We start from the raw sequence: 12,651 nt of genomic DNA on the forward strand, positions 1-12,651 counted from the left end.
TCATATCCCAATAAAGTTACATGCTGAGTTTCTGAGTGTACTTGGATTTGGGGAAAACACCATTCAACCCAGCATAGTCATTTCTAAATGTTTTACTGGAGATGATGATAAAGTACAAAAGGGGTCCCTGACCTGACAGTATAGTAACCTTAGGACTGGTGTTATTGGACTTCTAACACAACTGTGCCTTCTACTTATACTGTTTAGCATGAAGTACCATGAGGTTAACAAGTAATAATTTCTGGGATGGTATCAGCCAATAGTCTTTAAAAAATTAAGAGTTTACAGAAATGAAATGATGATACCTTTAAAGCAGCATTCCTCAGTCTTCTCAGTATTGACCTTTGAGGCCAGATAATTTTTGTTGTGGGGCTGTCCTGTGAATTGTAGAGTGTTTAGCAGCATCTCTGGCCTCTTCCCTTTTGATGCTGGTAGCATCCTTTTCTCCCAGCCTGTGACAACCAGGATTATTTCCATGGGGCCCAAATTGGTGGGTAGAACTTTAAACTATTGTTCAGTTTTTTGTGAAGGTAATATTACTATTTTTTAGTGTGGTTTCTTTGAAATTAATTTTCTTTTGATTTTCATTTTGCTGAAGTCAGTATAAATATAAAATCTTGTTCGTGAGAATTTTAAGGAACTTCGTCTTTTGAGTAAAATAGTTCATTATTGAGTGGTCTTGCCATAGTACACTTTGTATTCCGTAACCTCTAGCACAACTAGGTTTCCAGCTTCAACCTTGCCTTTAACACTTTTTGGCAGTTCCTCTGTGTTTCTCTGATAAGCTCTGTCTCCTGTTATGCCCAGAGACCATTTCAACGCTTTCTTCACCTCCTCTGTCCCCATTTCTCCTCTGCCCTTCCACCGCCCCACTCCCCAGCAGTTGACTCAGCCTCCTTTTCTACAGAGATAACAGAAGCCATTATGAGAGCTCCCTGTACTTACCACGCACAGGCTCACCTGCACCCCAGCTCCTCTTTCTCCTTCCCTCCCTGGAGAGCAGGAGGAAGCGTTCTTCCCGTTTGTTCTGAGTGCCGCTGGGTCCTGCTTCCCTTGAGACTGTGCTCTCTTCGTTCCCCTGTCCTGTGTCTCTGATATGTCATTTCTAAAACAGACCAGTCTCTGTGCCCCCGTTGAGCTCGCCTCTCTCTGGCTTGCTCCTGCTGCAGCCGAACCACCTGAGAGGTCGTCTCCAGTTGTTACTGTCTTCCACGCATCCCTCTCTCTACTCCCTGCACAGTCTTCTCCTTCCCAGCCTCCACTTGCTGAAGAAACACAAATCTACCTTGCCAGTACATGAATGACGAATGTTCAGAAGCAGTTGTGTGTCCCACAGGCAGCTGGTTCTAACACATCTGAACCTGTGCTTGCCTCCTCCGAAGATGATTCTTTCTTTCCTAGCCTGTGTTCCAGCCACGTTCAGTTGTTTAGACTCATCTTTACATGTCAGATCTAACCAGTGGCCACAGTTTCCCTCCTGTATCTCTTTCTCAAAGCTGTCTACTTTTCGCCTTCTCTGCTGCAGCTCCTGCTAGTGGAAAGTACTATCCTCTCTTGCCTGGATAAATTTCTGCAGTAACTTCCTCACTGTAGTTTTATCCCTCATGTCTGATCTCCCATCTCCATAGCGTAGTTAGAATGATCTTTTAATACTAGAACAAATCACATTTCCTTCTAAGCTCACACTCTGTCACATGTTTTCTGAGGCCTTCTGTACACTGCCCTTCCGTTGCTGGTGTTTCTGAGAGGTCTGCCCTGGACGCTTCTTCCCTCTCTCCTCTCTGGGTGGTCGCCATTCCCCAGGCCTTCACTCTTGACGCAGGTGTGCCGGGTCCTGTCTGTGCCGCTGTGTCTCCCCGCTGCAGTCACCCCAGCCTTTCTGCACCTCCTCCTCCGAGAAGGCTCCCTGCCCCACTGGTGGTTCATGTTTCTCCTCCGTGTGCTCTGTGGCCCTCTGTTAGTGTCCATGTGTGTGTGTGTCACTGCCTGTTTGTCTTACTCCTCCTGCCACTGTAGACTTCGTGAAGTCTTGGGACAGTGTTCTGATGTTTTGTTTATTGTTCTGTCTCCAGAGCATGCATATTGTAAATGTTCAGCATATATTTGTTGAATTAAGGAATGGATAATTGTCTCCCTTTTAAATAAATGTTATTAAAAGTGATAAACTTTGGGCTAACATATGGGATTTTAACTTCACAATTAACTTCCATGGTGAATTTAGTACTTTGAGTTGTAATACTTTTGTTTTCTAATTTTATTTCAGAAAAGATTTAGGTCATGCTCAAATGATGGTTGATGAGCTGTTTTGCTCTCACTCTGATTTGGACTCCGATTGTGAGCTAGACAAAGCTGTCACCCAAATCAGCATGGACCTGCTGGACGACTACCCAGCTTCCGACCCGCGCTGGGCTGAGTCTGTGCCTGAGGGTAAGAGCATCTGAAGTGTACTGTTGCAGGGAGGTCTGTTTCGAGAAGAATATTCTGGTTCTTTTGTTCAGGAATTTCTCGGTGCATATTTTTTTTATTTTCTGAAACAATTTAGTATTAATTCAGTATTTTATAAAAGGTTGTAAAAAATAAATAAATAAAAGGTTGTAACTTTCCTTATAACAGATTTTTAAAACAGCTTAGTGCAGGTAGTTCCCTTGTGGTCTAGTGGTTAGGATTCAAGAGTGTTCACTGCCGTGGCCTCATTCAGTCCCTGGTCAGGGAACTGAGATCCTGCCAGCCATGCAGCACACCCAAAATAAGGAACAGCAACAATAAAAACTACACACACACACACAGAAAGAGCTCGGAATAGATCTGCATAGTAGAACAGAAACTGAGGAAACATTGGAGCAAATCCTATATGTTGTCTGAAGTAGATTAATTAGCTCTACTTAGCTTTGTCAGCATTTTATTTCTAAAAGGAAATTGGTGGCATAGGTAAACATTTGGCACTTACTAGCCCCAAATTATGAAGACGTCAATGGCAACCCACTCCAGTACTCTTGCCTGGAAAATCCCATGGGCGGAGGAGCCTGGTAGGCTGCAGTCCATGGGGTCGTGAAGAGTCGGACACGACTGAGCAACTTCACTTTTACTTTTCACTTTCATGCATTAGAGAAGGAAATGGCAACCCACTCCAGTGTTCTTGCCTGGAGAATCCCAGGGACGGGGAAGCCTGGTGGGCTGCCGTCTGTGGGGTTGCACAGAGTTGGACACGACTGAAGCGACTTAGCAACAAGCAGCAGCAGCCCCAAATTAAATGATAATTTTAGCGCAACTCCTGAATTTGGCCAATAGAAATTATGTTTCTCTAACATCAGCAGTGATCACACCTTGGCCTGTAGAAGTGGGCACATGTTCTCCTATCTGCCATGAATCTTCTCCTGAATGTTCCTCTTACCCTCCAGGCAGCATTGGGCTACCCGGTGGTTCCCAAGGACCATGAAACTGTCTCAAGAATCCTTTCTTTCCCTAATTTCCTACCTAGCAAGTAGCAATAGGCTCCTTGGAGACTTGGGATGGACACAGCAATGCTCATCTTCTTTGACTGTTTTGAACTGTCAGGCTTAGAATGATACAAAGTGATGAAGCTAATAGTAATATATTTGTATGTTGAATAACTGTGGTATGAATTTTATCAAAGCCCCAAAGGTTCCCTATAAATTTTAAACCTCTTGGGTGATTAATAATTGCATCGAAAGGTCAGGTCTTTCTTTCTGTATAGGTTTTTCTCAACTTTTAGTAGCAGTAGTTGTTGTCAAGCCAGCGTGTCATGTGTCTGTCTTGTTATTGTTTCACCAGAAGCACCTGGGTTCAGCAACACATCCTTGATTATTCTCCACCAGCTAGAAGACAAGATGAAAGCCCACTCTTTCCTTATGGACTTCATCCACCAAGTAAGCATCCCAGTTGCTGTGAATGCGAATGGCTGGACTCCTGACTTTGCTGTGCCTTCTGTGGCTCTCTCATGACAGCGGGAGACCCTTTCTTGCTAATTCTGAGGTGTTTCATTGGGTGGGACATGACTGCTGTTGTCCGTTTTCTTTGCTGACTTAAGTAAATAATTCCAGGGCTGGTAGGGACCTGTTACTGCAAGAATCAAAGCTGCACTGAAAATAAGGTGAAAAGGAGAAAAATAGTATACTCTAGCAAAAATGTTATTTTAAGTTTTCTTATTACATTTTATGACACCGTGCTTTACCTTCAGATGTACTGTGTGCTTTTATGTAAAACTTAGGTTTTCCTGAGTTGATTTTGTATCATTAGACAGTTGAAGAATCTGAAGGTGATGACAGGTTTTTCTGATATGTAGATGTTTAATTTCGAGGTGCCATTAGCATCAAGAACTCATTTAAAGTATTCCTCTTTTTTTAAGGGATAGGGAAATTCCCATTTATATTGTGCCCAAAATTAGACAATGTTTTTGTTGCTAGACAGAGTTGTAAAATCACCCATCTTTGCCTTGTTGATCAATTGTGTCTCCCAGGCATAATCCAGAAGAGTTAGATTATTCCCATTTTTCAGTATTTTTCTCCCACATTAGAAACGCCTCTGTTAAAAAGACTGCAGTCAGCGCCAAAACAGAGCATTCTGTAGCAGTGGGCTGGCCTGAGTCTGTGCTGCCTGGCGTGGCAGCCTGGAATTGCTGCTGCAGCTGAGGAACTGAAGGTTTTTTTAATTCACTAACATTTCAGTTGCCATTTTGTTGGGTAATGGCTACCTCATTGGACTGTGTGGTTCTAGAGGATTCCAGAAATGTCTTGGTTGTTTCTAATCCTGCATACTGCTTCAATTTTAATGAATGGTTTGGTTCCTGTTTACTCTTATTGTCATGACAAGACAACTTTATTTATTCATTGAGTTCTTCCTTTTCTTAGTATTTTAGGTGGGCTACAGATCAATGGGGAAAAGACACATTTTCTCCTGATGTAATTGCTAAGTGTATCAGTTAACTATTAATACATAACAAACACCCCAGGATGTACTAAGTTGAAACAACTCTGTGGGTTTGATGGGTAGTCCTGCTGACTTCCCCGGGCCCCCTCCTTGAACCACATTTGGGGTTGGCTGAGCTGTCACATCCCCAGGTGTCTTGCCTGACTGGCAGGTGGTGCTATCCAGTCTGCTGAGGCCTCTTGGTTCCCCGCTACCTAGTCTCATCCTCATCTAGGCTGGACTGGCCTCCTATGCCAGTGCTCTCCTCTGGGGAGCACTCTGAGGAGGTGAACTTAAGGCTGAAGGCTTCAGACATCACATATTGTCATTTCCACCAAAGTATCATTGGTCAAAATAAGTCACCAAGCTAGGCCAGATGAAAGGGATTGGGAAATTAATGCTTCTTCTAGATGGGAGAAGTGTCTAGGTCATGTTGCCAAAGGGTGGGCTTGCTGGGTTGGGAGGAGTCCGTGGCCCTCACATGCTACACTAAGGAAATGCTTAGTTCTTGGAGGGTGGGAGCCGTGGAGCTGGAGCTGGTGTGGCATCTCTTGTCACAGCCTCCCTGGGCTCAGACCCTTGTGGAGTCGCACAGCTGCCGGCAGCAGTATCTGTTGCAAAGGAATGTCTGTCCAGATCTAAAATCCCACTCTGCCTATGCCTTTATATTTCCTTTAATATTTAGAGATTATTTCATTGAAAGATTTGCATTAATAATCAGGGAAAACGTACAACTACATACTTGTATATACGGAAATAGTTTTAAATATAAACTATCCTTCTCGAGGCAGAAATGGGCATCAAGTAAAGAGGCAGCTGAGGCAGAGAGAGGGTTAGAGACCCCATCCTCCCCCTGGCTTTAGGGTTCTGGAACATGAAGACTGCTGAGTTTCTAGTTCCAAAGGTCTGGAGTTGAGGGGAGTTGATTAATGTAGGTAGAAAAGAACAGTTTTATAATTCTTCGATAACCATAAGCAATGATTTGAGGAGTAAGGTAGGCAGAGACAGCAGTAGTTGACAGAATCTCTGGGGCCACTGTCATCTTAGAAAAGAAACACCTGTACTTTCTTCCAGGTGTAAATTGCACTGGCTGGTTGTGCGTGTGTGTGTAACAGCCCCAAAGACAGACAGCGGGAGATCTTTCTGGGGGAGACTGGGGCCAGCCTCTCTGTGCCCACTCTGCTTCTGGTGGAAATACGACTGCATCCTCCTGTGTTTTACTTTGAATGCTCTCTAAGAACATATGTTCGTCTTTCCACAAGGTCGGCCTCTTTAGACGTCTCAGCACTTTTCCAGTGAGAGGGATGCCGATGGCCACACGGCTGCTGCTCTGCGAGCATGCTGAGAAGCTGGCTGCCGCCATCATCCTCAAGAACCACCACTCTAGGCTTCCTGACCTCATGAACACAGCGATCCTGATGGCTTTGAACAAGAGGGACTGTGATGTCCCGTCCAGCCTGACCCCCGCAGACGTCTTCTTCAGAGAGGTGAGATGAGCCCCCTCCTCCCCTTAGCATGACTGGAGCACTGCCATTTACTGAATGGACCCCCAGCAAGGAGAGGATTGAGGACAGAAGATCTCGTTGAGTTTTGAATCAAATTCCATGTTTTCTGGGTAAATTATCACTCAGAAGCTTCACTCATTGATCACTTTCCCTGTAAATGAGAGCTTGGGAAGTTGATGACAGAGTCCTCTCTGTCATGTCTGATGTTTTCTTTGTGCTTCTCCACACCCCTCTTGATTCTGCCCTGGAGGGCGTCTCCACAGTGGGCTCCCCTGCCCCTCCATTTCTGTTGGCTTTGATGGAGCGGCAGCACCATGGGGTCAGAGCTTGGAGCATTGTCCCCACCTTCCTTCCTTGCTGCTTCTTCCTGTTTGCTGTGCCTGCTATTGGACCAGCCTCCTCTTTGGCTACCCTCTGTGTTTTTCCAGCAACTGCTCCATCCCAGTGCTTCTTGAGACCTGGAGCCAGTCGTGGCTCCCCGCCTCTTGTAGCCCGAGGCTACACCGTCCTGTCTGGGTGCCCTTACTCCTGCCCATAGCTTTGTAGATAGCCCCTTCTCTAAACTCTTCTCAGCTGCCTGCTAGGATCCAGCTCTGCATCTTTTTTTAAAAATTATTTGTTTTTGACTGTGCTGAGTCTTCATTGCTGTGTGTGGGCTTTTTCGTGTTGTGGAGCACAGGCGCTTGATGCAAGGGCTTCAGTAGTTGCCCCATGGCACCTGGAATCCTTCTGGACGAGGGATGGACCTTGTCCCTTCCATTGGCAGGCGAATTCTTAACCACTGGGCCATCTGGGAAGTCCCTGCACTTCACTTTTAAAGTCAGATTTATTTTCAGAGGAAAGGAAAAACCCCTGTAAACGTGGGAGGGAGAAGAGATGGAGGTGCTGGAAGTCAGCCCACAGCTCTGGTACCTGAGTGAGTGCTCCAAGTCTTGTGAAGGACACGGCTGCCTCCCATCTCCGTGAGTGAGCACTGACACCACGGCCCAGGGCCAGCTGTCTCAGTGGGGACCACAGGCCCTGCTCTGAGCCATCTGCAGCAGTGTCTTGGGCATGCTGATAGGCTGCTTCTGGAGTTCACAGTCCTTCCTGGAACTGTCCCTCCTACCTTTGTGGCATTATCTGAGTTTAGAAACAGTGCTAGCCTTCCCCTAACTCTGTGGAATGTGGAATTGTTTATTGCATTTGGGAAACTTCTCTGTTTGGTACCTCTAATTTTGTTTCCTTCCTCCCACAATTTAGCTATAATCTAGCAATGGGTAGCCTCTGCCAAGAGTCTGTTTTATTCTGAATATTTGATGTACTGAAAACTAAGATCATGGCTTCTGGTCCCATCACTTCATGGGAAATAGATGGGGAAACAGTGGAAACAGTGTCAGATTTTATTTTGGGGGGCTCCAAAATCACTGCAGATGCTGATTGCAGCCATGAAATTAAAAGACGCTTACTGCTTGGAAGGAAAGTTATGACCAACCTAGATAGCATATTAAAAAGCAGAGACTTTACTTTGCCAACAAAGGTCCGTCTAGTCAAGTCTGTGGTTTTTTCAGTGGTCATGTATAGATGTGAGAGTTGGACTGTGAAGAAAGCTGATTGCTGAAGAATTGATGCTTTTAAACTGTGGTGTTGGAGAAGACTCTTGAGAGTCCCTTGGACTGCAAGGAGATCCAACCAGTCCATTCTAAAGGAGATCAGTCCTGGGTGTTCACTGGAAGGACTGATGCTAAAGCTGGAACTCCAATACTTTGGCTACCTCATGTGAAGAGTTGACTCACTGGAAAAGACTGAAGCTGGGAAGGATTGGGGGCAGGAGGAGAAGGGGACCACAGAGAATGAGATGGCTGGATGGCATCACCGACTCGATGGACATGAGTTTGAGTGAACTCTGGGAGTTGGTGATGGACAGGGAGGCCTGGCGTGCTGTGATTCATGGGGTTGCAAAGAGTCGGACGCGACTGAGCAACTGAACTGAACCGAATCTGACACTGTGTTCAGATCTGTTGACTCCATAAATGTATCTAGTTTGAAGAAGACATCATTTTTATATGTTTGGGCTTGTTTTCTAGGGAATGTAAGGCAAAACACTTTTCTGTTTTGTTTTTTAATCAAGGAAGTATGCCTGAAATCTGAATTAAACCAAAGACAGTTCACCTCAGATTTCATTATCTAACCAAACTGTTATCATTTTCTGTTTCCCTTTTTGTCTTTTTTCCCCCATGTTCACCATTTTATTTGAATATTGGATTTAATAAGGAAAAAGATGCACAGAAAATATGTTATAGAAAAAAATACACAAAAAGAGGTCATTTTTTAAAGTATAATAGCCATAAAGAGAAGGGTAGTTCCAGGTCCTGTGGCATCACATGTCCCATAAGTGTTCCCCATAGCCCGCTGAGGATGGGACAAGAGAAGGCTGACTTGTCCTCCAGATACAGTGTCTTAATTGTCCTTCCCTGCCTTGGCCGTATGGCAGGGCTGGTGCGTTTGCACAGACCTTCAGCTGTGAGTGGAGGGAGAGTGGCCCGTGAGCACAGTTCAGTTCAGGTCAGGCAGAAACAGTGCTCCTGACCAGTTTCTCTTTATTGGGAAGGTGCACTTAGTAATTTAACAAGTTATCAAGTCACTTATGTTCACAGTATTCTGAAGGGACAGCACTATTTAGGTGGATTTGGATAAGATAAGCATAACAGTGGTAAATTAGCTAGAATTGGACATTTTTCTATTTAAGGCATGATGGAATTGTCACCAGAGAAAGTAAACAGAAGTAAAATAATTTAATTGCTCATCCCCTGGATTTTAAAATTTTGAGCTATGGAAAATGGAAATTAAGTTTTGGTAATCAATACTAGCATCTAGGATGTGCTATGTGTTAAGTTGCTTTAGTCATGTCTGACTCCAGGCTGTAGCCCACCAGGTTCCTCTGTCCATGGCATTCTCCAGGCAAGAACACTGGAGTGGTTTGCCATTTCCTTCTCCACTCTTTTGTCTTTATTCATACATAATTTTACATGATAAAGCAAAGGTTTTTTTTTTTTTAATTATTAATAACGGATTGAATTGAGCAAGAGCCTGATTCCTTTTTCGACTTTTAGATCAAAGTACTAAGCATACTGGTTAATTGAGTATGTGTACATTTTCCAGTTAACTGGGAAAAAAAAGGAAGAGTGTGAAACTTATCAGTTAGATGGATACATAATTGATGAGTAGTACCGTAGGATATGACAGGAGAAAAAAAATTAAAATATGATTGGTTCCTCAAAAGAACACTCCATATAGAAAATGATAATGTTTAAGATTGTTTATATCACCATTTATCTTCACTTCTCTTTACATTAACTGGTCTTTGGGTAAAGTTCTAAGGTCCTCCCACATGGCATAATCATAATAAAAAAAAAGAATTCAAGAAAAAAGAGAATTCAAGAGAACTGAAGAAGAAACACATATGTTCAATGTGTATCCATTTTTTTTCTTTTTACCTGTCCATCCACTTGGAAGTGGTAAATTACATTACAAACAGGTATTAGCATTTTAAGAGATGAACTGGTTAACTCAAGTTAGGCTCTGATTGGTGGGCAAGGTGATCTTGCAGTCCAGGTAAAAGATAATACAGACTCTGCTTGAAGGTGCACCCTCCACCTTGCCTCCAGTCTGGTAAGGGACCCCACACCTCCTGGGGCTTTAAAAAGCAAGTTCACAGCTTCAGAACAGGCCTTCCAACTGTGTTGGTACAGCTGTGTACCAACTGTGTACTATTAGTACAATGTTTGAAACCCCAGAACACGTAACATGTGATAAGGGTATTTAGCAAATGTTTTGGCATTTTATTTGCTTTTATGTTAGTTTCTGCCTTTATATCACATTTGCTTTCATTATCTTTTTCACATTAACAGTGTGCCAGAGGTTTCTTGCTTGGGCTGTTAGGATGACTTTGAGTGACATCAGAAATACTAAAGGAAGAACAAGATTTGCAAGACAGTGATTTTATTTGGGCTGCATTGTGCATGCGTTTATGTCTTGTTCCTTCAACTGGTGTGTAAGCTCCTTGAGGGCAGCAAATCTGATTTCCATTTCTTCTTATCTTTGCAAGCCCAATGCTATGCCAACTCTTAACTACCAAGTAAATATCCACTTGATAAATAAAGGGGGGTGAAAGCTTAACTGTGAGCTGAAACTGGAAGCAAATGTTTCCGTGCATAACATTTTTCCTCAGTTACCTTTATGTGTTAATAATTAATGATAAAGAAAAGAACAGTTACAAGTTATATATTTAGTTTCTATGTAGCTACTACTATTCTACAAACATTTCTGTTATGTCTAAAGAAAACACATTCCTCAAAGAAAGGAATTAGCCAGTTCATTAGCCAGTTGAATCACTATTTTAATCCATTGGTTCATTTGTTTAATTAGTTTAGGGTCTTACGTTGTAATGTGACATTATTTGTAACGTAATACTAATTAAAGGTGGCATTGAGCCTTCATAACTCTAATAAACAAATATTTCAGTTACTTGATATTTAAAAAGTCTACCTGCTAACAGTTCAGAATTTGCTTATTTATCAGACTGTTATTTGGGCTTGCTACCTTTTAAACGTTAGGTGATTTTAGCTTTCCTTGGTTTTTAGATTTGTGTTTAAATCTGACTGTCCCCCTGACTGCTAAGCAGAGGGTGTAACTTAGTGGGCAAAGCCTGCTGGGTCGCTTCCAGGCCTGCCAGCATGGTTCCTGTCACTGATGGGTGCTGTCTCTGTCCGCCACAGGTTTCCCAGGTGGATACCATCTGTGAGTGCTTACTGGAGCACGAGGAACAAGTCTTGAAGGACACGTCCATGGAATCAGTTGAATGGGCGGAGGTGGTGATCAATGTGAACAGTATTCTCAAGGTACAAACATATGAAGATTCTAGCAAATCAAAGCCCAGACCGTGGACAGAGGAGAAGGGGGTTTCCATATTCCTACTCTGCACCACCAGCGATCCATAATGGGTTAGCCATTTGTTAATTCCAAAAAGTTAGGAAAACATCAGTAATTTTATTAGTCAGTTAGCAGACATTTTGAGTGTGTGCCTTATGCATATCAAAAGTTTCTGTTTTGGTAGACTAAACCTTTTATTTTGGAGAAGGACATATATATTATTGTAAATGTATTAATTTTATTGTAATTATCTAAATAATTGTCAGACACCACTTAGCAACTGAGAAACAACAAATACGTTTCCCTTTTTTAATTACTCAAAAGCTCACTTAAAACATTCCATTTAATTTTACCTCATGGATATTATAGTGATGATTTTCCTACTTCAGATACCATAATTTTATAAAATTGAAGTTAGATTATGGAGTAAAACAAATTTCAAATCAGAAAGAAAAAGGAATCCTACAGGCCTGTGCTGAGTAATTTTTTGTAATAATAGAACTTGATGTTTCAGATAATCTCAGATATCCTGGGATCCCTCAGCTCCTGCATGTGATAACCCATTTCATTTTCTAGGACATGCTGCAAGCTGCTAGTCACTATCGACAAAATAGAAACTCCTTGTATAGAAGAGAAGAGCCAGGAGAAAAAGAACCTGAGTATATTCCATGGACAGGTGAGATTGCAAGCGCTGATCCCAATTTTCAGGTTCATTAGCAGTGGCTCAAATTACATATTTTTTCTTTTTTTTTTTGGTTGCGCTGTTTCTTTGTTGCACACAACAACACACGGGCTTTTCTTTGGTTGTAGAGGCTGCTCTCCAGTGCCATTTACTGGCTTCTCTTGTTGTGGAGCACTGGCTCTAGGCACGCAAGCTTCAGTAGTTGGAGCATGTGGGCTTCGTAGTTGCGGCACATGGGCTGTTGCTCTATGGCGTGTGGAATCTTCCTAGACCAGGGATTGAACCTGTGTCCCTGCATTAGCAGGTGAATTCTTAACCACTAGGATGTCCCAAAATATATTTCTAATGGTCTGTTATTTTTGGAAGTCATATTATTCTCCTAGTACAAGTTTGTAATTGAAATAAAAAATAAGTGACATCTCCAAAATGAGCAGTTCTTATGAAAAATCACTCTATTCCCTTGAAATAATTTGCAGCTGTCTCTATAGATTGATTTTTTTAACTGATACTTGTGCATCTCCTAGGTTTTAGTATGTATAGTTATTCATAGAAGCAGGCCCTGAAAGTAGTACTATATTTTATGTTGATTTAACATACAGAAGTAAGTGGAGTTGTATTAAAGGAATT

At 42.7% G+C, this 12,651-nt stretch overlaps 1 protein-coding gene across 1 annotated transcript in view; it reads left to right on the forward strand.

The window, feature by feature from the left end:
• The window catches only part of NUP133 (nucleoporin 133), a 60,276-nt gene that overhangs the window by 26,947 nt on the left and 20,678 nt on the right, over positions 1-12,651 (forward strand). The window contains exons 13-17 of the mRNA XM_055425843.2: positions 2,264-2,427; positions 3,793-3,887; positions 6,189-6,413; positions 11,189-11,311; positions 11,919-12,018. Coding sequence (XP_055281818.1) covers positions 2,264-2,427; positions 3,793-3,887; positions 6,189-6,413; positions 11,189-11,311; positions 11,919-12,018 — 707 coding nt within the window. The remainder of the gene's footprint in view (positions 1-2,263; positions 2,428-3,792; positions 3,888-6,188; positions 6,414-11,188; positions 11,312-11,918; positions 12,019-12,651) is intronic.

This window comes from Moschus berezovskii, chromosome 12 (assembly GCF_049115385.1).
Source record: "Moschus berezovskii isolate FMDL1 chromosome 12, NW_MosBer_1.0, whole genome shotgun sequence".
In the NCBI taxonomy this organism is placed as follows: domain Eukaryota; kingdom Metazoa; phylum Chordata; class Mammalia; order Artiodactyla; family Moschidae; genus Moschus; species Moschus berezovskii.